Genomic DNA, 27,637 nt, shown 5'->3' with positions numbered 1-27,637 from the left:
CCTGCCTTCAGGTGCTTTGGAGAATGGCTTGACTCCCTCTTCTTTGGGGCAGCCCCTGAGATACTGGAAGACTGCTATCATGTCCCCCCTCGTCCTTCTCTTCATTAAACGAGACATCCCCAATTCCCAATTCATTAAACTAGACATATCCAATTTATAAGACCCAGCCTTATTTTGGTGGAAATATGGTTCTGTATGCTGCCTTGTCTCCCCGGCTGTTTCAGTGTGTTTTAGGGAGAAAATTAGGCCTGTAACTCTGCTTGTGTCATTTAAAAATGAAACAAACAAACAAACAAACCAAGCCCCAAAACTATCCTGTCCCCCTCGTCCTTCTCTTCATTAAACTAGACATACCCAATTCCAGCAACCATTCTTTGTATGTTTTATGCTCCAATCCCCTTTGTTGCTCTCTTCTCTGCAATCTTTCTAGAGTCTCAGCATCTTCCTTTTTTGTTTTTTGCCTTTCTGTGATCCTAATCAATTTGGAGTAATCTAATCACGGTTTTTCCATGGTGGCACCCTTACTAACCACTGTGAGAGAGAGGAGCATACAGTTCAAACACTGCCTAGGGCACCAGACAAAATTGTCAATATAATTGGATTATCTACGTAGCTCTCCCCCCCCCCCCGGTCAGGTGCAAAGAAATTAACCTAAGTGAATAAAACTGATTTTTTTCCCTCATGCGGGGGGGGGGGGGACCAACTGGATGCAGATGTTAAAATTTCACTGTATTTTGCATCTCTTTTATTTTACGTCCATTTCAGGTAGCAAAAATCCCAAGATCGCACTAAAACTGGCAGAGTTTCAAACCGACAGCCAAGGAAAGGTGAGTCCAACTCTTTAGGCTCCGGTATGGAAGCTTTGATTTTTATACTTTTATCTTAGGCCAGGGGTCTTCAAACCTGGCCCTTTAATGACTTGTGCCTGGCTGAGGAATTCTGGGAGTTGAAGTCCACAAGTCATAAAAGAGCCAAGTTTGAAGACTGCTATTCTTTTCTTTTTTTAACACATTTTATTTTTAATTTTTAGTTTTTTAATTCTTAAGAAAAAGTACTCAGGACACACCGTGGCGTTTGGGTAATCAAACATTCAAAAGTGAAAACATATATAAACAACTCAACTCAGAACATTCACTGTCCCCTCTCTATTTTCCTCAACTAGCATAGTACGTTTGAAATATTCCATTTCTAATTTAAATTTCTATTACTGCTAAACCTGTTTAAAAACTTTGTCAGTTTACAATTACCATAATCAAATTTAACTTTAAATCAACAAGTTATCAATTCAGGTATCTCTTCCAAATATATTCTAATTCTTAATCTCTCACCTCCCTCATTTTATCACCAATCTCATTTATTTCTTCTTCCACTACACAATAGATATCATAGTTAAAATAAAATATTAATCTACCCTATACATATATAATCCCACAATTGATCAATCTCTTTAAAATAACAAAATAATGTTAAACCTTAAATCATTTCAATTCATTAAACAAAATTCAAATTTCATCCAATCCAATTGATTGTCATGACTTATCACTTTTATGTTATCATACAGAAAGGTCATCTTACTAATTTAAAACACTCACATAATTATTGAAACCATGCAAATCTAAAAAGCCAAATTTTTTTCCATTCCAATACATAATAATTTTTATCAAAATAAACCTATTATTAAACCGCTATTCTAAAGTATTCTGAATCTTCTTTCTCTTTCATTTTTATGATCAGTTTCCACCCGTTGCTTCTTGTCCTGCCTTCAGGCGCTTTGGAGAATAGCTTGACTGCCTCTTCTTTGGGGCAGCCCCTGAGATACCGGAAGGCTGCTATCCTGTCCCCCTCGTCCTTCTCTTCATTAAACGAGACATCCCCAATTCCCAATTCATTAAACTAGACATACCCAATTTATAAGACCCAGTCTTATTTTGGGGGAAATATGGTTGTATATTCTGCCTTGTCTCCCCGGCTGTTTCAGTGTGTTTTAGGGAGAAAATTAGGCCTGTAACTCTGCTTGTGTCATTTAAAAATGAAACAAACAAACCAAGCCCCAAAACAGCCTCAGTTCTCATTTGGTTAATTTGTTAGGGGAAATCTTCAATTTTCTTTTTTTTAAAAATAAAAAAATTATATCATTAAATAAAATTAAGTCCAACTATCGGGATGATGACAATTGTTTTTCTCTAGATGTTTTTTTTTTTTTTACTGTATTGAGTTTTCCTTTCTTGGCTGGAATTTATTCATTTCCATCCTGTCCTTTATTATTTTAATTGCTTATGTTTTTAATGGTCTATTTTGTGCCGCCCAAAGTAGTTAACGGGGCTGGATGGCTTATAAAAAAGCAACTTCGCAAGAGAACCAAATAAAAATGAAAGTGCGTTCATCAATAAATGAATGAATAAAAAGGAAGTTATCGTTTCAATTAAAAAAATTTTTTTTTTAAAAAGTAATTTACTTTAATTGTCATTTAATTAAGTTCGATTTATACAAGCTACCCAACCCTGATGCAAATGGGCATATTGTTTCTGCTTTGGGGATACTTTTCCTGGCAGAGGCGTGTAAATTTTGCCATCTACAAAACTTTCTCCAGTTACACTTTCAATCTCTTTCCCTTCTCCCTGAATATTGGCAGATCATGCATGCCCGCGACATGGAGCTGGTGCACCCCTTTGCTACCATGTTCCCCAACGTGGAGTACATTGCGCGAGCTGGTTGGACCCGAGATGGCAAATAGTAAGTATCTGTGTAGTTGAGGTGGAGACAGCTAAGCTACCTTATCCCAGATTAAGAGTGTTTGCGCATTTTGATCAATATCTGAGTGAGGGGTCCTTGGTGCTCTCTGAGCTTGGCGGGCTTTTTTGCAGATGTTTCATTATCCAAAGTAGGGTTAATAAGAGGACTAGCACTGATGTTACTTAATTGGGTCGTGAAACATCTGCAAGAAAAGCTCAGAGACAACCAAGACCCCACAATCCTCCTCCTCTGAACACCCCATTCCCTTCCAGCACTGATGATGTTACCTAGTTGGATAATGAAAGATCTGCAAGGAAAGCAGCAAGGAACCCACATTCATCGTTGTCTCCTCCTCCTCCTCCTCCTCTTCTTTTTCTTCTTCAACTTCTCCTCCTCCTTCTTCCCCTTCTCCCCCTCCCCTCCTCCTCCTCCTTCTTCTTCTTCTCCTCTTCCTCCTCCTCCTCCTCCTTCATCTTCTCCTCCTCTTCCTCCTCCTCCTCTTCCTCTGCACACCCCATTCCCTTCCAGCACTGATGATGTTACCTAGTTGGATAATGAAAGATCTGCAAGGAAAGCAGCAAGGAACCCACATTCATCGTCTCCTCCTCCTCCTCCTCCTCCTCCTCCTCCTCCTCCTCCTCTTCTTTTTCTTCTTCAACTTCTCCTCCTTCTTCTTCTTTATCTTCTCTTCCTCCTCCTCTTCTTTTTCTTCTTTTTCTTCCCCTTCTCCCCCCCTCCTCCTCCTCCTTCTTCTCCTCCTTCTCCTTCTCATCCCCCTCTCCTCTGCACACCCCACTCCCTTCTAGCACCGATGATGTTACCTAGTTGGATAATGAAAGATCTGCAAGAAAACCACCCAGCTCAGAAAGCACCAAGGAGCCCTCATTTCAACCATGAGCTACAAATATTCTCCCTTATCAATATTTGGGGTGTCTTGATCAAGGGTTTCCTGGGATCTGTGGCTTCTCCATCCTGCCCTACTCCCAAGCTTGTCTGGCTTTTGAATTTCAGACGCTAGTGACTAAAGATGGGAAAAATTGAAATTTAAAAAAAAGAGAGAGACAGGAAAAGTTGTGCCAGAGGAATTTGAGAACTAAACCCCGAGTTTGGTTTACGGCAGGGGTCTCCGAACTTGGCACCTTTTAAGACTCGTGGACTTCAACTCCCAGAGTTCCTCAACGAGCCATAGCTGGCTGAGGAACTCTGGGAGTTGAAGTCCACAAAGTCTTAAAGGTGCCGAGTTGGGAGACTCCCCTAATTCTTCCCAGCATTACTCAGCCGTGTTCCCAAGGTTTAGTCTGCAGTTGCTCCCCCTGGCTTTCCTGCACACCAATCTTTCTTTTCCTTCCCTCTCCCGCTTCCCCGCAGCGCATGGGCCATGTTCCTAGACAGACCTCAGCAGCAGCTCCAGCTGGTCCTCTTCCCTCCCGCCCTCTTCATCCCGGTCCCGGAAAACGAGGAACAGCGCCTGGAATTTGCCAAAGCCGTGCCGGAGAACACCCATCCCTTCATCGTCTACGAAGAAGTCACCAATGTCTGGATCAACGTAAGCTGAGCTCAGATACGGGGCTTTTTCTCACGTATAACTCCCCCCACCGCCCCCCAGATTTTCTGATGCTTCCCATTCTTTCTGTGTCTTGAGAAGCCGAGTGAAGCAAGACTCATTTAACAATCGTGTGACTCACTTAACAAGTGCAATAATAATAACAACAACAAAGTTGGAAGAGACCTTGGAGGTCATCTAGTCCAACCCCCTGCTCAGGCAGGAGACCCTATACCATTTCAGACAAATGGCTGTCCAGTCTCTTCTTAAAAACTTCCAGTGTTGGTGCATTCACCGCTTCTGGAGGCAGGTTGTTCCACTGGTTAATTGTTCTCACTGTCAGGAAGTTTCTCCTTAGTTCTAGGTTGCTTCTCTCCTTGATTAATAATGATGATGATGATGATGATGATGATGATGATGTTACAATGTTACAAAAAACTGCGCTACTCGGAACATCTTACATTTTAAGGAGGTACCTGGTTGACACCTAGGATGCTGATAACAACCCGTGTCAATCATCAGCGCCAGCCAATTTGAATGTTCAGTTGACTGAGGTTCATGTCTAATGAATAAAAGATAATAATAATAATAGTAGTAAAGTTGGAAGGGACCTTGGAGGTCATCTAGTCCAACCCCCTGCTCAGGCAGGAAACCCTATACCATTTCAGACAAATGGCTGTCCAGTCTCTTCTTAAAGACTTCCAGTGTTGGAGCATTCACCGCTTCTGATGGCAAGTAGTTCCACTGGTTAATTGTTCTCACTGTCAGGAAGTTTCTCCTTAGTTCCAGGTTGCTTCTCTCCTTGGTCAGTTTCCACCCGTTGCTTCTTGTCCTGCCTTCGAGCACTTTGGAAAATAGCTTGACTCCCTCTTCTTTGGGGCAGCCCCTGAGATATTGGAACACTGCTATCCTGTCCCCCCTCGTCCTTCTCTTCATTAAACTAGACATACCCAATTCCAGCAACCGTTCCTTATATGTTTTAGCCTCCAGTCCCCTAATCATGTTTGTTGCTCTTCTCTGTACTCTTTCTAGAGTCTCAGCCTCTTTTTTACACTGATTCACTTAACAACTATGGCAAGAAAGGTCGTAACCTGGGGCAAAACTCACCCAACAACTGTTGTCCCCCCCCTTCCCCGATTGCTGCCTGTTGTGAGCGGAATGGGTCCTTAGCCTCTTCTGCCGTTTTTGCCTCCCGGCTAGGTCCACGACATCTTCTACCCCTTCGCCCAGTCCGAGGAGGAAGAGGAAGAGCTGACTTTCCTCCGAGCGAACGAGTGCAAGACGGGCTTCTGCCACCTGTACAGAGTCACAGCCATCCTGCAGCGCAAGATGTACGACTGGACTCAGCCGTACGTGCCTAGCAAAGGTGAGAGCTGGGCGCGCTTGGGCCTCCTCCCTCTGCCGATTCCCGGGACACGAAAAGAAAGCCAACCCCGCTCCCTTCTAGCACTGATGAGGTTACCTAGTTGGGTCGTGAAACGTTGCACGCTCAGAGACTGGCAAAGAGCCACATTCCTCCTCAATGGCACCAGTAAGGCTAGCGAAAATGTTTAAAAATGTTTCGAATAATTGTTGGAAATGTAAACAAAAGCCAGGTATTTATTACCATATCTGGTCGGTATGTCCTAGTGCAGGGGTAGGCAACCTCGGCTCTTTTATGACTCGTGGACTTCAACTCCCAGAATTCCTGAGCCAGCCATGCTGAGGAGAAATGGAGAGGTTTCCAAGCTGAGCCATGCTGGCTCAGGAATTCTGGGAGTTGAAGTCCACGAGTCATAAAAGAGCCAAGGTTGCCTACCCCTGTCCTAGTGCAAAGAAATTTTGGTTTAAGATTCATACATGGCTGGAAAAGATGACTAAAATACAGATAGATTTTAAGCCAGGTTTTTGTTAGGAATACTAGGATCTAACTATGGGAAAGAGAATGAGTATTTAATCTGACATATATTGACAGCTGCGAGAATAGCATTTGCCCAATACTGGAAAAATGAAAATGTAACCACCTGATGAGATCATAATTAGGAAAATCTTAGAATGTGCAGAAATGGACAGACTAACTCTAGAGATTAAAGAGAAAGAAGACTCGGTTTATTTTAAAACATGGGAAAATTTTTAACCAATGGTTAGCAAAACGAGTTAGCGAGAAATGATTGTGAAATTTATTAAGATGATTGATGTTTATTGACTAATCGACATGCTCTATAATTATTGCTATCTTTGTTGACCACAGCTACTTATTATTATATTAACTATTCCCACTGAATTTCTGTATCCGGACAACAGTCTGCTTGCTAAAGCTTGGAATATTATTGGGGGCAACCCCATTGTTATACCCACCCCTATTCCCAACCCCATCCCTGAACCCCACCCTGAATCCCACTACCTATATTGATCCCGTTTTTCCCCAACCTTTATAAAACTTAATAAAAATTTTTTAAAAAAAAACCTGAAAGACCCACATTCCTCCTACACTGATGATGTTACACAGTTAGGTCATAAGACGTCTGCAAGGAAACCACCAAGCTCAGAATGCACCAAGTATCCCACAGCCATCCTCCTCCTCCTCACTAACCCCACTCCCTTCTTCCACTGATGATGTTACCTACCTGGGTCATGAAACATCTGCCAAGAAAACCACTAAGCTCAGAGAGCACCAAGTATTTTTATTTAATATTTATTGTGATTTTTATTATCACCTGTTCACCGCCCTGAGATAGGGCGGTATATAAATTTAAATTAATAATAATAATAATAATAATAATAATAATAATAATAATAATAATAATAATAATATCCCACAGCCATCCTCCTCCTCACTAACCTCACTCCCTTCTTGCACTGATGATGTTACCTAGCTGGGTCATGAAATGTCTGCAAGAAAACAAGCACGTCAGAGAGCACTAAGGACCAACTGTCATCCTCCTCCTCCTCCTCCAACTTCACCCCCTTCTAGCACTGATGATGTTATCTAGCTGGGTCATGAAACGTCTGCAAGAAGACAGCCAAGCTCAGAGACCACCAAGAGCTGCTCCTTTCAGAAAAAAACAAAATGGGACGTGTTCCCACTTCATTTTAGACCAGAGCATCCTCTCTTGTTGTAAGGACACTCTTAAGGAGGCCACAAAGGGGAAGACGACACTCCCAAGTGTTCTGCTCCCTTCCGCTTCATTTAAGGCAGGGGTCGGCAACCTTGGCTCTTTTAGGACTCGTGGACTTCAACTCCCAGAATTCCTGAGCCGGCATGGCTCAGTTTGGAAACCTCTCCCTTTCCCCTCAGCATGGCTGGCTCAGGAATTCTGGGAGTTGAAGTCCACAAGTCATAAAGCGGCCTAGGCCTAGGCCAGGGGTAGGCAACCTTGGCTCTTTTAGGACTCGTGGACTTCAACTCCCAGCATTCCTGAGCCAGCCATGCTGAGGGGAAATGGAGAGGTTTCCAAGCTGAGCCATGCTGGCTCAGGAATTCTGGGAGTTGAAGTCCACGAGTCATAAAAGAGCCAAGGTTGCCTACCCCTGGTATAGGGCTTCCTATCTGAGCAGGGGGTTGGCCTAGAATGGGTAGGCAACCTTGGCTCTTTTATGACTCATGGACTCCAACTCCCAGAATTCCTGAGCCGGCATGGCTCAGCTTGGAAACCTCTCCCTTTCCCCTCAGCGTGGCTGGCTCAGGAATGCTGGGAGTTGAAGTCCACGAGTCCTAAAAGAGCCAAGGTGGCCTACCCCTGATTGAAGGCAAGGCAAACCCAGAGGTCTCCATAGGCCTTCAAACGTTTAGGTACGAGGTGATGGGAGCTGTAGCCCAGCCAATTATGGCTGGTGCATTGTCCTCACAGCTGATTCCAGGGAGCAGCTGTGGAATTGGGCCACCGACTCTCTTCTGTCTTTTCAGGTGACTTCAAATGCCCTCTGAAGGAAGAAGCGGCCCTCACGAGTGGAGAATGGGAAGTTTTGGCCCGACATGGATACAAGGTACGAGGTCTCTTGCGCGCCCAGTGAAAACGCCATTTCAGGCCTTTGCCATCTCTTCCCTGGTTCCTGATTGATAGTTTCCTGCTGCAGGAATCAGAGAGGTGGTTTGGTGTAGTGGTTAAGGCACCAGGATAGATACCAGGAATCTCTGAATTCTAGTCCCGCCTTAGGCAGGAAAGCCAGCTGGGTGACTTTGGGCCAATCACCAGGAGACAGTGAGTTCTAGTCCCGCCTTAGACATGAAAGCCGGCTGGGTGACTTTGGGCCAATCACCAGGAGACAGTGAGTTCTAGTCCCGCCTTAGACATGAAAGCCGGCTGGGTGACTTTGGGCCAATCACCAGGAGACGGTGAGTTCTAATCCTACCTTAGTCATGCAAGCCAGCTGGGTGACTTTGGGCCAGTCACCAGGCGACGGTGAGTTCTAGTCCTACCTTAGACATGAAAGCCGGCTGGACCAGTCACTTTCTCTCAGCCCGAGGAAGGAGGCAATGGCAAATCCCTTTAAAAAAACAAAACAAAAAAAACCCTTGTCAAGACAACTGCAGGGACTTGTTCAGGCAGTCCCCAGGAGTCAAAAACCGACTCAAAGGCTCCCAAATACACAGACACACAAATGCTGTTTTACCCGAGCAGTTTTTTCCAACCGGTAAGATTTTCTTTTGCTGAAAAGGTTACCCTGGGCAGAATATACTGTTAATTGCAGGATTTATTCATATACTTAATATGCAGACTCTGGGATCTTTTTTGCAACTAAGCGTCTGCAGGTCAGGTTCAAAACAGTCAGAATGATAGCTGGCTCAGAACTTTAAAGATGACACCCCCGCTGCCCTTTTCAACCCAACTGGGCCGATAACCTTCGAAGCTAAGGGTGTGTAGCTGAAATGAACTCTCACAATTCTGACTCTCCAAGCAGTTTCCCACGTGCGCTCTGCCCCTCCCATCCTCTCTCTCTCTCTGTCCGTCAAGCACGAAACTTGGAAAGCGACGTGCCTCTTCGTTTCGACTTGCCATTTGCGGTGTGTGTGTGTGTGTGTGTGTGTGTGTGTGTGTGAGTGAGGTGTTGCTTTAGAAGTGTTTAGATGGAGAAACGAAACCTTTATGATTCCTCTGAAGACCTGTGAGAGCCTGAAACCTTTCCAAGGACACTGCAGCGGGTGTGGAGGAGAAGCAGACGGTTCCCGTAACAGAGACTAGATGAGAGGGGAGGGGTTAGGCCGGAGAAATTATTGTTTAATTCTATGAGTTGGTGCGTGGGAACCTCAGAGTTAGTTTTGCTTCGACAGGACCATGCCTTGTGTTCAATAAACGGTAAGATTTTCGGAAACAGGAGGAACGTGGCAATTTATTTGGATCCTCGAGCTGGACGTTGACACTTGTCTCTTTTGCCTCTCCAGATTTGGGTCAACGAAGAAACGAAGCTGGTGTATTTCCAGGGCACGAAGGATACCCCGTTGGAACACCATCTCTACGTGGTCAGCTACGAATCTCCTGGCGAGGTCGTGCGGCTCACCACCCTGGGCTTCTCCCACAGCTGCTCCATGAGTCAGGTCCGTTTCCGCGGGTCTGAAGACCGAACACTTGCAGCCGGTCCATCCAGGTTAAAATGAAACCCACCTCATCCCCTGGTAGATGTCTGGAGTTTCTCAGTCATCCAGGTTATGGATGATTAATAATAATAATAATAATAATAATAATAATAATAATAATAATAATAATAATAATAATAATAATACGATATCTGTAATACCATCAAACATCCACATCTGCCCATCCCAGGTCCTTGGTAAGGACTCGATAAGTGGACAAAAATGCCAAATCCAGTCTGAACGTCTGGCTGACTGTGCAATGATCAATAATAATAATAATAATAATAATAAAGTTGGAAGGGACCTTAGAGGTCATCTAGTCCAACCCCCTGCTCAGGCAGGAAACCCTATACCATTTCAGACAAATGGCTGTCCAGTCTCTTCTTAAAAACTTCCAGGGTTGGAGCATTCACAACTTCTGGACGTGGCAGTGCCTGGAGACAGCAGAATAGACGAGAAAGAACTGGAGAAGATCACAAAATACAAAGAGCTACAAATAGAAATAGAAAGACTGTGGCAAAGGCAAGCAAGGGTAGTTCCAATAGTCATAGGCACCTTGGGTGCAATCCCAAAACTGGAGCACCACTTGAGCACCATTGGCATTGACAAATTCGCCATTAGTCAATTGCAAAAGGCGGCCTTACTAGGAACCGCTTCCATCCTGCGACGAGATCTGTAATACCCTCAAACATCCACATCTGCCTATCCCAGGTCCTTGGTAAGGACTCGATAGGTAGACAAAAATGCCAAATCCAATCTGAACATCTGGCTGACTGTGCGATGATTAATAATAGTAGTAGTAGTAATAGTAATAATAATAATAATAATAATAATAATAATAATAATAATAATAATAATAATAATAATAGCAATAATAATAATAATAATAATAATAATAATAATAATATAATAATAATAATAATAAAGTTGGAAGGCACCTAGGAGGTCATCTAGTCCAACCCCCTGCTCAGGCAGGAAACCCTGTACTGTTTCGGACAAATGGCTGTCCAGTCTCTTCTTAAAGACTTCCAGTGTTGGAGCATTCACCACTTCTGGAGGCAGGTTGTTCCACTGGTTAATTGTTCTAACTGTCAGGAAGTTTCTCCTTAGTTCTAGGTTGCTTCTCTCCTTGGTTAGTTTCCATCTGTTGCTTCTTGTCCTGCCTTCCGGCGCTTTGGAGAATAGCTTGACTCCCTCTTCTTTGGGGCAGCCCCTGAGATATTGATATCCCAAAGGTGCTTTTTTTTTTTTCTTCCCTCAAAAGGCAACTGTACTTTCTTGGTTTTTCCTCGGAAGACGTTTCAGTCAGAACTGAAGAAGCTTCTCGGACGAGAGGCGAAAGGTCTTCAAGGAAAAACCAAGATAGTCCAGTCGCCTTTTGGGGGAGAGAGAGAAAAAAAAGCAGCTTTTGGGATCATCCTGGCAGGGCTACGCTTCTATGGGCAGGTGTCCATATTCATTCCACGATGTCTCGAGAGTCTCTGGTGACTAAGACTAGCCCTGAGTGAACTAAGAGTAGCCTCTGAGTCTCTAACTGGAAGTCTTCTCCAACTTGGAGTTATGGGGGCAGAGGAGAAATGGTCCACTTGTAACGTGGCTGGCAATTACAAAAAAAAGAAAGAGAGAGAGAGAAAGAAAAAGAAAGAAAGAAAGAAAGAGAAAAATAAAAATTCCCAACTGCTCAATAATAATAATAATAATAATAATAATAATAATAATAATAATAATAATAATAATAAAAATAAAGTTGGAAGGGACCTTGGAGGTCATCAAGTCCAACCCCCTGCTCAGGCAGGAAACCCTACACCATTCCAGACAAATGGCTGTCCAGTCTCTTCTTAAAAACTTCCAGTGTTGGAGCATTTAATTGGGGAAGAGAAGAGGGAGTGGTCCAGATCAACCAAGGGCCCAAATACACCCTGTTGGAGTCTTTATCGTTACAGGTAGTCCTCACACTTGAGCCCAAAATTTCCGTTGCTAAGCGAGACAGTTGTTAAGCGAGCTTTGCCCCATTTTACGTTCTTTCCCGTCGCCGTTTTTAAGCCAATCACTGTAGCTGTTAAGTTAATAACACGGCCGTTAAATGAATCTGGCTTCCCCTTTGACTTGGCCAAAGAGGATCAGGTAACCTGGGGACGTTGCAACCCTCGTAAATATGAGTCAGTTGCCAGTTTCGATCCCGTGACCCTAGGAATGCCGCAACGGTCGTAAAGTGTGAAAAATGAACACCCGTCGCTTTTTCCAGTGCTGTTGTTAACTTTGGTCACTGAAAGAGCTGTCGTAACTTGAGGACCGCCTGTATCCTGACCAGCAAATTCTTTCCAGAATAGGCTGATGTATCACCAGCTACCTGATCCTTTTTTGAGTTCGGGCTGCAGGGTATTCTGGGTATTGAAAGTTCTGGTGTATTCTAGGAGTTGAAGTCCAAAAGTCTTTAAAAGTCGCCAGGTTTGGACCCCCCCCTGCTTGGTCTGGATGCCGAACGCTCTCCTGATCTTCATCCTTTCCCGCAGAACTTCGATATGTTCATCAGTCACTACAGTAGCGTCAGGACCCCTCCCTGTGTGCACGTTTACAAGCTCAGCGGCTCCGACGAAGACCCCCTCCACAAGCAGCCAAAGTTTTGGGCCAGCATGATGGAAGCTGCCAGTGAGTAAAATTGGGCCGGGCGTCTGAATTCAGCCACGGGCACCGACGTTGGGGCCAGCCACACAGAGGGGGCCAAGCTCTGCCTTGAGATCTTAGGAATAAGGGGTGGGCCAACTTCTCTGTGGAACGGGGGGGCAGGGGGGAGAATTTGGGATTGGCTGGTTCGGCCCCACCCTTCGTTCTTGACAGACATACATTAATTAATTTATTAAATATATATCGCCACCCAACTCAGACATCGGTGACTCTGGCTTAAAAATTTGGCACATAAAAAGCCCATCTCTCTCTCTCTCTCTCTCTCTCTCTCTCTCTCTCTCTCTCTCTGTGTGTGTCTGTGTCTGTCTGTGTGTCTCTTTCTGTGTGTCTCTGACTCTGTCTCTGTTTGTCTGTCTGTCTCTTGCTCTGTCTCTACCTATCTCTGTCTCTGTCTGTGTGTCTGTCTGTGTTTCTCTGTGTGTGTCTCTGTCTATCTATCTCTGTCTATCTCTCTGACTGTTTGTCTGTCTCTGTGTCTGTCTCTCTGCCTCTGTCTCTTGTCTATCTCTGTGTCTATCTCTTTCTGTCTCTCTGACTGTCTGTCTCTGTTTCTCTCTGTCTCTCTCTCTGTCTACTTCTCTGTCTCTCGCTCTGCCTGCCTCTGTCTGTCTCTCTCTCTGTGTCTCTCTGTCTGTCTGTCTCTGTCTGTTTGTGTCTCTGTATCTCTCCGTGTGTCTCTGTCTCTCTGCCTGTCTGTTTGTCTGTCTCTGTCTGTCTCTCTCTCTCTGTGTCTCTGTCTGTCTGTCTCTGTCTCTCTCTCTGTCTGTTACCCCCCCCTCTCTCTTTTATACACACACAAACCCTGTGACAGCAACAAACAAATCAGCCACTCGATGGACTCCATCTATGTCACCCCGAGGCTCGCTGGCAACACCATGTTTTGGGGGTCTTATAGAAAAGCAGCAGCACGCAGGCCGTCCCTAGTTCAGGGGAACAATGTTCCATAAGGAAGGGGCCACCCCCACCCTCCTGAAGGCCCTTTTCCGTGGCAGTATGACAGGTAGTCCTCGACCATAGTTGAGCCCAAAAATGTTTGTGGCTAAGTGAAACCTTGGCTAAATGGGTTTTGCCTCATTTTACAACCTTCCACGCCACGGTTGTTAAGTGAATCACTGCAGCTGTTAAGTTAGTGACACGGGTGGTTAAGTGAATCTGGCTTCCCCCATTGACTTTGCTTGTCAGAAGGTCGCAAAAGGGGGATCACGTGACCCCAGGTCACTGCGACCGTCATAAATACGAGTCAGTTGCCAAGCATCTGAATTTTGATCACGTGACCACAGGGATAGTGCAACGGTCGTAAGTGTGAAAAACGGTCATAAATCCTTCTTTTCAGTGCCGTTGTAACTTTGAACGGTCACTAAATGAACTGTTACAAGTCGAGGACTGCCTGTATTGGGAGAACCACTCTAGGATTTTGGGTCGAAGAGCCCGTGTCTTCGTCTCCCTTGGGAGTTCGTTCTCTCCATGCTCGCAGAATACAGGTGGTCCTCAACTTACAACAGTTCATTTAGTGACCGTTCAAAGTTGCGACGGCACTGAAGAAAGTGACTGGTGCCCGTTTTTCACGCTTGCGACCGTGGTAACCTCCCCACAGTCACACGATTTGCATTCAGATGCTTGACAGCTGGTTTGTACTTACGATGGCTGCAGTGCCCCCCCTCCAGAGTCACGCGATCACATTTTGCAAAATCCAGTGCCCCAGATTCACTTCACAACCGTGTGACTAATTTGACAACCGCATCGATCCACTTAACAAAAGTGGCAAGGAAAAAAAAATCACCCGATGGGGCAAACCTCACTGAACCAAATTTAAGATAAACAATTCCGGGCTCCATTGCGGTCGTACGTCGAGGACTCCCTGTATTCAGAAGCTACGTTTTATTTTTAATTCCACAACAAGAAACGACCTGTTTTACTAAGCAGGACCATTCCCAGAGACACCCGGCAGGAGGACCGGATCTGAGAATGACTCAGCAGGGTCTGTGTCTCTTTAAGAGCCTTTGTATAAAGGGAAGGCTCTGCTGTTCTCGCTCTTCCGTTTCTGCTGTAACTGTGGTTTGTTGGATCTGTTCTGTCCCAGCCTACTTGAGTCCTTGTTACGCTCACAAGGAGAAACCCCTCTTCCAACAAGTGGGCTGGAACCGCAGGAAAAAACCAACCCCCTTTTATTATTCACAGACCTGAGTAAAATGTCCAAAGGCAAACAAAACACAGTTCACACAAACTTGATTCCTTAACACAAACGGTTGCCTTTGGCGACCAGCACCTCCCACACCTTCCCTTTTATTATGCAGCCCAGGCGTGGCTTCCTAATGCCTTCTCCTTTGTCTTTGAAGCCGCCCCATTGCATTCCTCTGTCCTACTCGCTTCTTTTGCATCCTGGATATCTCCCAGCTGTGATTCATCACTGTCCAACTCGGACTCCCAGCACAGTCTACTGGAACACAGCTGTGACTCAGCCTGAGCGCGAGTAGAGAGGCCAGGCTTCTTGTCCAATTCTTGGAGTTCCTCAGAGCCTTCCTCTGACTCTGATGTCCCTCCAGACCCTTCCTCCTCCTCCTCCTCCTCTTCTGATTCCCCAGACTCAGCTGCCGGGTCCACTGGCTGGTGAGGAATCACAACAGGACCATCTTCGCTGGTGAGAAGGGGGCGCCGTGTGAGCATGACCGGCGTGACTCTCACCCCCTCCCCTCTGCTTCCCGTGTTTTGCAGGCTGTCCTGCTGATTACGTCCCCCCCGAGATCTTTCATTTCCGCACGCAGTCCGACGTCGAACTCTACGGGATGGTGTACAAGCCGCACGACCTCCAGCCTGGGAAGAAGCATCCCATGGTGCTCTTTGTCTACGGGGGGCCTCAGGTAAGGCGGTGTCCCGGTTGTCAGGAGAATGGGCCGCCAAACGCAGGCAGTCCTCGACTTACGACTGCAATTGAGCCCAAAGTTTCTGTTGCGTAATCGAGACGGTTCTTAAGTGAGCTGTGTCCCATTTTACAACTTTTCTTGCCACAGTTATTAAGTGAATCGCTGCAGTTGTTAAATGAATCGTGAAATCCGGTTTCCTCCATTGACTTTGCTGGTCAGAAGGTTGCAAAAGGGAACCACGTGACCTCCCCAGAGCACTGCGACCGTCATGAATACGAGTCAGTTGCCAAGCGTCTGAATTTTGATCACGTGACCGTGGGGATGCTGCAACGGCCGTTAAGTATGAAAAACGGTCCTCAGTCACTTTTTTTAGTGCCGTTGTAATTCCAGACAGACACTAAGCGAATGTTTGTAAGTCAAGGGTTCCCCGTACAGGTAGTCCTCGCGTTACCACCGTCCATTTAGTGACTGTTCAAAGTTACAACGGCACTGAAAAAAGGGACTTATGACCATTTTTCACACTTAACCGTCACATCCAGTTTTGGTCACCACGATGTAAAAAAGATGTTGAGACTCTAGAAAGAGTACAGAGAAGAGCAACAAAGATGATTAGGGGACTGGAGGCTAAAACATATAAGGAACGGTTGCTGGAATTGGGGATGTCTAGTTTAATGAAGAGAAGGAGGAGGGGGGACATGATGGCAGTCTTCCAATATCTCAGGGGCTGCCCCAAAGAAGAGGCAGTCAAGCTATTCTCCAAAGCGCCTGAAGGCAGGACAAGAAGCAGCGGGTGGAAACTAACCAAAGAGAGAAGCAACCTAGAACTAAGGAGAAACTTCCTGACAATTAACCAGTGGAACAACCTGCCTCCAGAAGCGGTGAACGCGCCAACACTGGAAGTTTTTAAGAAGAAACTGGACAGCCATTTGAGCAGGGGGTTGGACTAGATGACCTCCAAGGTCCCTTCCAACTTTATCATTATTATTATTATCATCCCCATGGTGACGTGATCAAAATTCGGACGCTTGGCAAGTGGTTCATAATTATGACGGTTGCAGCCTCCTGGGGGACGGTCACGTGATCCGCTTTCACGACCTTCTGCCAAGCAAAGTCAAATGGGGAATCCAGATTCACTTCACAACCGTGTTACTGACTTCACAAATGCAATGATTGTGAATTGCCGCTGTTCTTTTTACCCGTTTTGAGTGGATTGGTCACAAAGGGAATCGTCGTAGGGAAGACCCAAGTCAACACCAGCATTGAAGCTCCTTATGGACATAAGAGTCTTCAAAGGAGGCCACGGTTTCAAGTTTTTGCAGTTCGAAGAAGGACAGGACGAAGAAGTCTCGGAAGTACCAAGGCTGTCTACTTACTCTTCAAAGAACTTTGAGGCATTGTTTACCTTAAAGAGTCTTTATTCGAGAAGCATAGCGTCGGCACGTACATAGTCAAAGCCAAAATCTGAATTCCCCTCCCCTGAGCACACAGTATCAGAGCACAATTATCTCCTCTAATTTACAGTCATAAATCACATCCTCCAATTAGTTTGAAATGCGGGCCTTCCCTCCAGTTCTCCAGTCCAGCCAATTCTTATCGTCTCTTATTTCCAAAACCTTGGTTCTCACACTAGTTACAGTATTGTTATGTCTAACTAAACTCCCATGCACATTCCTCCCCCTCCCCTCCCAGTATCATCTAATTCTAACAGTAAAACACAAGAAGGAAAATGGTTGCAACTCCATATGTTGTCAAAACAAAAACATCCGATGTTAGCAGCGTTGACACCTTGGTTCAGAAAGCAAGAAAATTGCTTTTGAAGGGGGAGATTGGTTCTCCGAGCTTGTGCGCTGGTTTCCCAATGGTTTGTTCCCAGGCTAGGTACACATCCTCAGCGGAGTTTAAGAGATGTCGGTGTTCTCCTGTTTGTAAGGACTTTGAGAAGAGAAGAGCACCAACAGTGTCGTCCCCTAAATCAGAGTTCCCCAACCTTTCAGAGTTGGCGGCCTGGAGCAGGGAGGAGGGGGGGAAAGAAGGGATGGTGTTGTGGGTAGTAAGCGCACGCGCGCTCGAACACCCATTGGTTGTGTGAGTGGTGCCGAAAGCGCCTGCATGAGTGAGGCCGCAGATGCTTGCGACCCTCACACAAGTAGGGCTGCTAACACCCATAACACTCGCATGAGTGGAGCCGCAAACACCAGCAACGCTCACACAAGGGGCCACGAACACCCACGATGCTCGCATGAGTGGGGCCGCGAATACCCGCGACGCACGAGCGCGGCTGCACACACACACGCATATAAACATGCAATGGCCCAATGGCCAATAGGACGCAGCCCGGGAGTGGGCCACAGCCCATAGTTTGGGGACTCCTGCCCTAAATTCCGCTGAAGGTGTTACCTGGCCTGATAACGAAACGTCTGAAAACCAACCCACAAACTCGGAGAACCAATCTTTCACCCTCGTCCCGCAACCGAGCTACAGATATTTGCCACGATTGCAAAATGGCCTTTGCTACCATGGCAACATTTTCAAAATCAGGATCGTACAGGAAACTGGACCCCTCAAAAAGCTGCTTCCCTTACAAATGGGTGCCTTGTTTCCCCTCCCCCTTTTTCCCCCTCTGCTCGTCTCCTAGGTCCAACTAGTGAATAATTCCTTCAAAGGGATCAAGTACCTGCGGCTGAACACGCTGGCGTCCCTCGGCTACGCCGTGGTGGTGATAGACGGGCGAGGGTCATGCCAGAGAGGCCTTAAGTTTGAGGGAGCTCTTAAGAACCAAATGGTGAGTTTTTGTCCTCTTATCTCCAGGTGGTGGATCTGGCCTCTTGTCTCGTTCAGACGGGTAAAATGTTATATTGTTATCCTACTGGCATATGTTACGTTACCGTATTGATAATATTCTCGTTGTGTTCTTTTTTCGTTGTTTTACTTGATCGTCCTGTTACAGGTAGTCCTGGATTTTGGGCCACAATCGAGCCCAACGCTTTGCGTTGTTAAGCAAGACGTTTGTTAAGTGGGTTTTGCCCCCTTTTATGACCCTTCTTGCCAGAGTCGTTAAGCGAACCGCTGCACTCGATAATATTAGTCACCCGGTTGTGAAGTGAATCTGGTTTCGTTTGTCAGAAGGTCGCAAAAGGGGATCCCGTGACCGTGGGACCCAGCAGCGGTCATAAGTATGAACCAGTTGCCAAGCCTCTGAGCTTCGATCCCATGATCACGGGATCGCTGCTGAGGTCATAAGTGTGAAAAATCGTCATTGGTCACTTTTTGTGGTGCCGTTGTAACTTCGAACGGTCACTGAACGAACTGCTCTAAGTTGAGGACTGCCTGTATTTTACTTCTGTTTACGCTCTTTGCATTTTCTTCCTTTTTTATTATCGGAAGCCGCCTAGCGTAGCCCCACGGTGAGATACTTGGCGAATAAATTTAAGAAATAAAGGAATAAAAGCCAATTTCCGGGCCTTTGTCATTTAGCCAGCTGCGCTCAACAGCCCTCAGGGGTGGGAAGAAACTTGCTGGGCTGGGCAAATTGGCAGCGGCCATTTTTTCTTCACAAAGTTTTATCTGGTTTTTTTGTATAGTGTCTCTCTTTGAGCCACTTTCCTTTCCCTGCTTACATAACACTGTTAGCTGCCATTTTCTGCTTCCACTGAGCTAGGAGGTAGTCTTCGCTTTATGACCCAAAATTTCGGTTGCTAAGTCAGACAGTTTTCAAGTGAATTTTGCCCCAATTTACACGTTTTCTTGCCCCACCGTGGTTGTTAAGCTAGGGCAGGGGTAGCCGACCTACTCTGACTAGGTTGATGCAGGTAGCCCTCGACGTACAACCGTCCGTTTGGCGACCGTTCGAAGTTACAACAGCACTGAAAAATGTGAATTACAACTTTGCCCTTAACAACCAGTGCAGCGTCCCCATAGTAACCAGGTCAAAAGCCAGCGGCTTGGCAACCGGCATGTAATTTACATGTGATGTTTACATGTGATGTTTACATGTTTACGTGGTCATGTGATTCCCCATTTGGGACGTTCTCAGCAGGCTTCCAGCAAAGTCCATGGGGAAAACAACAAAATTTGGTTTGTGCGACTCACTGAAATTGGACAATTATTTGTCTGGGATGGCATAATGTGTCCTGCTCCGGCAGGGGATTGGACTAGAAGACCTCCAAGGTCCCTTCCACCCCTATGATTCTGTGAGTCTGAGACCAAAGATGGAAGTTTGAAGATGAACCACCTTGCTTAGCAGTTCAAATTTTGGACCCATTGGTTGTAAGTTGAGGAACTACCTGTCCCTCCATCCAGTGGTGGGATTCAAATACCTGAACAACTGGTTCTCTTATTGGATGCAGGCCTGGGCCTCCGAGGCCTAGAATGGACTTCTGGAAATGGCATCCATGCACTTCCGGTAGGCTGTTCTAGGCCTGGGAGGCCTCCTCTGAGGCCTAGAATGGACTTCTGGAAGTGGCATCCACGCACTTCTGACAGGTCGTTCTAGGCCTGGGAGGCCGCCTCCAGGCCTCTGAGGCCTAGAACGGACGTCTGGAAGTGGCATCCACGTACTTCCAGTGGGCCGTTCTAGGCCTGGGAGGCCTCCGAAGCCTAGAACGGACGTCCTGAAGTGGCATCCACGCACTTCCAGTGGGCCGTTCTAGGCCTGGGAGGCCTCCTCCAGGCCTCCGAGGCCTAGAACGGACTTCCAGAAGCGGTGTGCGTTCAGCTGGTTCTCCGAACTCAGCCAAATTTAGCTACCGGTTCTACTGAATCGGTGCAAACCAGCTGAATCCCACCCCTGCCTCGCATCGATTTTTGCTCGATGGCTGTCAGAAAATGAAGGGAAAAAAAAAGATGTTGATAGATTAAAAATTGTTCCCAAATCCCTTTCCTTGCCTTGTATATACGCCTCTCGGTCTAGGTTCCTGCTTTAGCAGGAGGTTGGACTAGAAGACCTCCAGGGTCCCTTCCAACTCTTTGTTATTCTGTTCTTCTTTCTTTTTTTTCTCTGCCATCCCCTTCAGGGCCAGGTGGAGATCGAGGACCAGGTTGAAGGTTTACATTACGTCGCGGAGAAATACGGGTTCATCGACCTCAGCCGCGTTGCCATCCATGGCTGGTCGTACGGAGGTTTCCTTTCCCTTGTGGGGCTGATTTACAAGCCCCATGTTTTCAAGGTGAGCCTTCCAGGCTGGCTGGCTGGCTGGGCCCCGCTCAGAAGGTAAAAAGTTGCCCCTGTCCAGGGCTGGTGGCCCATCTCCATTTCCTAGCCGAGGGAGCCAGTGTTGTCCAAAGACATTTTCCGTGGTCATTCCACAGTTGCTGGAATTGGGTATGTCTAGTTTAATGAAGAGAAGGACCAGGGGTGACATGATGGCAGTCTTCCAATATCTCAGGGGCTGCCCCAAAGAAGAGGGGGTCCAGCTATTCTCCAAAGCGCCTGAAGGCAGGACAAGAAGCAACGGATGGAAACGAATCAAGGAGAGAAGCAACCTGGAACTAAGGAGAAATTTCCTGACAGCGAGAACAATTAATCAGTGGAACGACTTGCCACCAGAAGTTGTGAGTGCTCCAACACTGGAAGTTTTTAAGAAGAGACTGGACAGCCATTTGTCTGAAATGGTATAGGGTTTCCTGCCTGAGCAGGGGGCTGGACTAGAAGACCTCCAAGGTCCCTTCCAACTCTGTCATTCTATTCTGTTCTGTTCTGTTCTATATTCTATTCTGTTTTATTCTCTATTCTATTCTGTTTTATGTTCTGTTCTATGTTCTATTCCATATTCTGGTCTATTCTATGCTCTGTATTCTGTTCTAAACATAAAAAAATAAAATCCACCCTGGCTGGATGCTAGAAAAAAAATAAAAAGAAACTGATAAATTCTCCTCTCTTTATCTAATGGATCTGCAAATAGTCATCCGTGAATTTTATCAAACAGTTTTGGTGTTTGGCCAGGTATGTGTGTGTATGTTTTGAGGCAAGAAGACTTGGCTCTGGATTTATTTTAATAATAATAATAATAATAATAATAATAATAATAATAATAATAATGGTAGTGGTAGTGGTAGTGGTAGTAATAGTAGTAATAGTAGTAATAGTAGTAATAGTACTAGTAATGATAATGATGATGATGTTGGAAGGGATCTTGGAGGTCATCTAGTCCAACCCCCTGCTCAGGCAGGAAACTACACCATTTCAGACAAATGGCTGTCCAGTCTCTTCTTAAAAACTTCCTGTGTTGGAGCATTCACAGCTTCTGGTGGCAAGCAGTTCCACTGATTAATTGTTCTAACTGTCAGGAAGTTTCTCCTTATATTCTAGGTTGCTTCTCTCCTTAATTAGTTTCTATCCGTTGCTTCTTGTCCTGCCTTCGGGTGCTCTGGAGAATAGCTTGACTCCCTCTTCTTTGGGGCAGCTCTTTAGATTTTATTTCGTTTGCCTCCCGTAGGTCGCCATAGCAGGAGCCCCCGTCACCGTCTGGATGGCTTACGATACCGGATACACGGAGCGGTACATGGACGTCCCGGAGAACAACCAGCAAGGCTACGAAGCAGGCTCAGTGGCCCTGCATGTCGAGAAACTCCCCAATGAGTGAGTATTATGGGATATCAGATGGGGGCATAGAGGAAAGGGGATAAGGGTGAGGCCCCCTCAACCAGATTCACAATACCGTCCCTTGACTATGAGCCAGCCATGTGCAGCAGCAACTAAAAAAGCTAATACAATCCTGGGTTGCATAAACAGGCATAGAATCAAGATCACGCAAAGTATTAGTACCGCTTTATAAAACCCTAGTAAGGCCACACCTGGAATACTGCAGCCAATTTTGGTCACCATATCACAAAAAAGATGTTGAGAGTTTGGAAAAAAAAATTCAGAGAGGAGCAATTAAGATGATCAAAGGCCTGGAGACCAAAACATACGAAGAACGGCTGTGGGAGTTTGGGTCTGGCTATTCTAAAGAAAAGAAAAAATAGGGGAGACAGGATAGCAGTGTTCCAGTATCTGAGGGGCTGCCACAAAGAAGAGGGGGTCAGGCTGTTCACCAGAGTACCAGAGGGAAGGATGAGAAACAATGGTTGGAAAGTGATCAAGGAGAGAAGCTATCTGGAATTAAGGAGAAACTTCCTGACATTGAGGACAATCAACCAATGGAACAGCTTGCCACCAGAAATCGTGGGTGCTCCATCACTGGAGGTTTTTAAGAAGAGACTGGACAGTCACCTGTCCGAGATGGTGTAGGTCAATGGTGGCAAACCTATGGCACGGGTGCCAGAGGCGGCACTCAGAGCCCTCTCTGTGGACACGTGCGCCGTCGCCCCAGTCCTAGGCCTTCAGCTGGGTTTTATAAAACTTTTTTGCTTTAGGCCTTCGCCGCCATATGCAAAAAAAAAAGAAAAAGGTTAAATCAGTCAATTTCAACTTCTTGCGGGGAAAAAAAAGATCTTGCAAAGTTGGAATTGACTGATTGAACTTTTTAGTCCCACCCAGTCTGCCGTTACCACTGCAGCCACGCCCACCCAATGGGCCACATCCACCCAATAGGCCACATCCACCCGGCACCCGATGATGCATGTGGGTTTTGGGTCGCAGTTTGGGCACTCAGTCTCTAAAATGTTTGCCATCACTGGTGTAGGTTCTCCTGTTTGAGCAGGGGGCTGGACTAGAAGACCTCCAAGGTCCCTTCCAGCTCTATTCTATTCTATTCTATTCTATTATTCCAATCCTTATTCTATTCTATTCTATTCTATTCTATTCTATTCTATTCTATTCTATTCTATTCTTCCAATCCTTATTCTATTCTATTCTGTTCTATTCTTCCAATCCTTATTCTATTCTATTCTATTCTATTCTATTCTATTCTATTCTATTCTATTCTATTCTATTCTATTCTATTCTATTCTTCCAATCCTTATTCTATTCTATTCTATTCTATTCTATTCTATTCTATTCTATTCTATTCTATTCTATTCTATTCTATTCTATTCTATTCTTCCAATCCTTATTCTATTCTATTCTATTCTATTCTATTCTATTCTATTCTATTCTATTCTATTCTATTCTATTCTATTTACTCCATATTCTATTCTGTTTTGTTCTATCCTATCTCCCCATTGAGACGGACAGTTAGGTGTGGTGATGCAAACTACAGCGTTCAGTGGCAGATGGAAAGCTTGCCTTGGATGAACGCACGCATTTCTGTGCAAATATTCCTTGACTTACAACTTTCATTTAATGACTGTTCCAAGTTAGAACGGCACTGAAAAAAGTGACCTGTGACAATTTTTCACACTTAGGCCGTTGCAGCAAGAAAGGTCGTAGAACGACCTTTCACTTAACAACTGTCTCCCTTAGCCACAGAGAAATTTAGGTCGCAGTTGTGGTTGTAAATCGAGGATTACCTATATAGACTGTTAATCCTTCGTTAGGCGCATCAAATGTCCTGCCCCCTCCCCCCCCAAAAAAACCACCCACCACCCTGGAAAAGATAGTGAGAAAGGAATAGTGCTCCAGAGTGCTGGGTTCAATCGACAGCTTTGCCTCTTCGGTAGCCACTTCGGCTTTAGGTAAAGTATGTTTTGGGCTAATCATGGGCCAGGAGTCTTTCTTTCCTGACTGATCAAGTAGGGACGGTTGACACTTACCCTGGATCATTTCTTTCTCTTTCTCTCTCTCTCTCTACTTCCCAGGCCCAACCGCTTGCTGATTCTCCACGGGTTTCTGGATGAAAACGTGCACTTTTTCCATACCAGTTTCTTGATCTCCCAACTAATCCGGGCTGGGAAACCGTATCAACTACAGGTACGTAAGAGTGCTGGAAACGAGAAGGGCATGGTACTGCCCGCTGGCATCAGAGGAGAACTGCAGTTGTTAAAGTGCAGGCCTCTGCCAGCTAAGGTACTGGTATTTATCCTTCCTTCCTTCCTTCCTTCCTTCCTTCCTTCCTTCCTTCCTTCCTTCCTTCCTTCCTTCCTTCCTTCCTTCCTTCCTTCCTTCCTTCCTTCCTTCCTTCCTTCCTTCCTTCACTTACTTACTTACTTACTTACTTACTTACTTACTTACTTACTTACTTAGAAGGGAGGGGGTGTTGCAGAAAGGGAGAGGGGGAGGAGGAAGACGATTATGACAATGACTGCGGGGTCCTTGGTGCTCCCTGAAGTTGGTTGTTTTCTTGCAGACATTTCATGACCCAGCTGGGTAACATTATCAGTGCTTCAAGGGGGGAGATTCTCTCTGTTTATGTACAGGGCTCACCAGACGTGCCCTATCCTTGTTGGTGGGAGCGTTTTTGGAGATTCCTTGGTTGCGCTGTTCTTTACTCTTAGCTCCAATGGGTAGTGCAAGCCACAGACCCAAAGCAAAACGCCACTCCTTTCTAGCACTGATGGTGTTACCTAATGGATTGAAGTCCACGCATCTTAAGGTTGCCCGGTTAGCAAACACAGCCTTAAGAAATACCTGGATTCACGGTTCCTAAACTGAAAAGAATTTACAAGCTGGAATTCTTGTATCGCTTTCACATTTCCCCTTAATAAATCTTGCTAAAGAAAACTTTGCAAAATTCATGAGTGGGAAGGACAGTTACCAGAACTGACACGGCTCTTTAGCGTTGATCGGCCTCTCTAAGCGGTTTACAGAGTCAGCATTTCCCCCCACACACACACACACATCCACACAATCTGGGTCTTCCTTTTACCAACCTTGGATGGATACAAGGCTGAGTCAACCTTGAGCCGCTCAGGATCGAACTGCTGGCAGTGGGCAGTGTGAGCCTGCAATGTTCCATTCTAACCACTGCCGCCACCACGGCTCGGCGCCGTTAGACCTTTGGCCCATCGACCATTGGCCTGCATCTTCTCCTTGCCTCCAGGACTTACTCTGGAATTGAAGTCCACACATCTTAAAAGTTGCTAAAATTGGGAAACGCTGGTATAGAATGAGAAGATGAAGTCTTGGTGTCATAGCTAGGGCAGACCCATCACAATAAGGGGGGGGGGTATCGTCCCAGGATGTTCGGCATGCCTGGAGCACCCTGCAATCTCTTTGGTGGCATCCTAAAGCTGTAATGGCACAGTGATTGGAATGGAATGGAATAGAGAATTGAATGGAAGAGAATAGAAGAGAATAGAGAATGGAAGAATAGAGTAGAGTAGAGTAGAGTAGAGCAGAATAGAATAAGGAATGGAAGAATAGAGTAGGGTAGGGTAAGGTATAGTAGAGTAGAATAGAATAGGAATAGGAATAGAATAGAATAGAATAAGGAATGGAAGAATAGAGTAGAGTAGAATAGAATAAGGAATGAAAGAATGGAATGGATTAGAAGAGAGAAGAGAAGAGAATAAGGAATGGAAGAGTAGAGTAGAGTAGAATAGAATAGAATAAGGAATGGAAGAATGGAATGGATTAGAATAGAATAGAATAGAATAGAATAGAATAGAATAGAATAGAATAGAATAGAATAGAATAGTTGGAAGGAACCTTGGAGGTCTTCTAGTCCAACCCCTGGCTCAAGCAGGAGAACCTGCACCATTTCAGACAGGTGACTGTCTAGTCCAGGGGTAGGCAACCTTGGCTCTTTTATGACGCGTGGACTTCAACTCCCAGAATTTCTGAGCCAGCATGGCTCAGCTTGGAAACCTCTCCCTTTCCCCTCAGCATGGCTGGCTCAGGAATTCTGGGAGTTGAAGTCCACGAGTCATAAAAGAGCCAAGGTTGCCTACCCCTGGGCTACCCTCTTCTTAAAAACCTCCAGTGATGGAGCATTTCAGGCTGACTCTGCCCACTGCCAGCAGTTCAAATCTCACCGGCTCCAGGTGGACTCAGCCTTCCATCCTTCCAAGGTCGGTAAAATGAAGACCCAGATTGCTTGGGGGGAAACGGGCTGACTCTGTAAACCGCTTAGAGAGGGCTGTGAAGCACTGTGAAGCGCTCTATAAGTCTATTGCTGCTATCCCAGGCTAGGAGATTTTAGGATCCCAGCAGCTGGAGAAGAGATCGGTTCCAGCATGGGACAACCTATGCTAGATAGATGATTAAAGAGGCTGAGAGGTGACAAGGATAGAACAAAGGGATGGGGGTTTCTCCCTGTGGCCTTGGTTCTCTCCCCCCCCCAGCTAGGTCCAAGGACAGGGGTCTTCAAACGTGGCCCTTTTATGACTTGTGGACTTCAACTCCCAGAATTCCTCAGCCACGCAATTCTGGGAGTTGAGGTCCACAAGTCATGAAGGGGCCAAAGTTCCCCCATGCTGGCTGAGGAATTCTGGGAGTTGAAGTCTACTAGTCATGAAGGGGCCACAGTTTCCCCCATGCTGGCCTAGGAATTCTGGGAGTTGAAGTCCGCAAGTCATGAAGGGGCCACAGTTCCCCCATGCTGGCTGAGGAATTCTGGGAGTTGAAGTCCGCAAGTCATGAAGGGGATATAGTTCCCCCATGCTGGCTGAGGAATTCTGGGAGTTGAAGTCTGCAAGTCAGGAAGGGGCCACAGTTCCCCCATGCTAGCTCAGGAATTCTGGGAGTTGAAGTCCGCAAGACATGAAGGGGCCACAGTTCCCCCATGCTGGCTGAGGAATTCTGGGAGTTGAAGTCCACAAGTCATGAAGGGGCCACAGTTCCCCCATGCTGGCTGAGGAATTCTGGGAGTTGAAGTCCAGAAGTCATGAAGGGGCCACAGTTCCCCCATGCTGGCTGAGGAATTCTGGGAGTTGAAGTCCATAAGTCATGAAGGGGCCATAGTTCCCCCATGCTGGTTGAGGAATTCTGGGAGTTGAAGTCCACAAGTCATAAAAGGGCCAAGTTTGAAGACCCCTGTCCAAAGGGGACCCCCGCCCTCCGTGGCTGTCCCGGAGGGTAAGACTTACACCATTCTCTTCCCTCCCTTCCACCCGCAGATCTATCCCAACGAGCGACACAGTATTCGTTGCCCTGAGTCCGGGGAGCACTACGAAATCACGCTGCTGCACTTTCTTCAAGAATACCTCTGAGAGGGCGGACGGGCCCTCCCTCCTCCTGCTCTCCCCCCCCCCCATCCCCTCGCCGTGGACGCCAACACGGTTCCCGTCTCTGCTCCTGCTGCTTCTCTTCGGCCACGGGGCAGCCTTCGAACGCAGAGCACAAAACCCGCCTGGGGGGATGGTGATGGTGGCGGCACGTCTCTCCTTGCGCGCTGGGCTCCGGGGAGGCCCTCCTGCTTTCCAGATGGCGCAGCTCTAACCTTTTTTTTAATTATTTTTTTCCCAGCCTCTCTTAGGGCTTTTTCTTAGTCTGTTCCCCCACCC

General features: G+C 46.2%; 1 protein-coding gene across 1 annotated transcript in view; it reads left to right on the top strand.

Annotated features, from left to right (window-relative positions):
• The window catches only part of DPP9 (dipeptidyl peptidase 9), a 38,104-nt gene extending 10,761 nt beyond the window's left edge, over window positions 1-27,343 (top strand). Inside the window, exons 7-19 of the mRNA XM_029285988.1 lie at window positions 766-827; window positions 2,633-2,733; window positions 4,102-4,279; window positions 5,477-5,642; window positions 8,163-8,242; window positions 9,639-9,791; window positions 12,344-12,479; window positions 15,228-15,373; window positions 18,012-18,158; window positions 20,389-20,541; window positions 21,811-21,953; window positions 24,053-24,164; window positions 27,251-27,343. Of these exons, the coding sequence (XP_029141821.1) occupies window positions 766-827; window positions 2,633-2,733; window positions 4,102-4,279; window positions 5,477-5,642; window positions 8,163-8,242; window positions 9,639-9,791; window positions 12,344-12,479; window positions 15,228-15,373; window positions 18,012-18,158; window positions 20,389-20,541; window positions 21,811-21,953; window positions 24,053-24,164; window positions 27,251-27,343 (1,670 nt within the window). The remainder of the gene's footprint in view (window positions 1-765; window positions 828-2,632; window positions 2,734-4,101; window positions 4,280-5,476; window positions 5,643-8,162; window positions 8,243-9,638; window positions 9,792-12,343; window positions 12,480-15,227; window positions 15,374-18,011; window positions 18,159-20,388; window positions 20,542-21,810; window positions 21,954-24,052; window positions 24,165-27,250) is intronic.
• Window positions 27,344-27,637: the final 294 nt, after the last annotated feature.

This window comes from Protobothrops mucrosquamatus, unplaced genomic scaffold, assembly GCF_001527695.2.
Source record: "Protobothrops mucrosquamatus isolate PMUCROS unplaced genomic scaffold, P.Mucros_1.0 scaffold2662, whole genome shotgun sequence".
NCBI classification, from domain to species: domain Eukaryota; kingdom Metazoa; phylum Chordata; class Lepidosauria; order Squamata; family Viperidae; genus Protobothrops; species Protobothrops mucrosquamatus.
The sequence above is the reverse complement of the archived record's forward strand: the minus strand, read 5'-3'. Positions and strand labels throughout refer to the sequence as shown.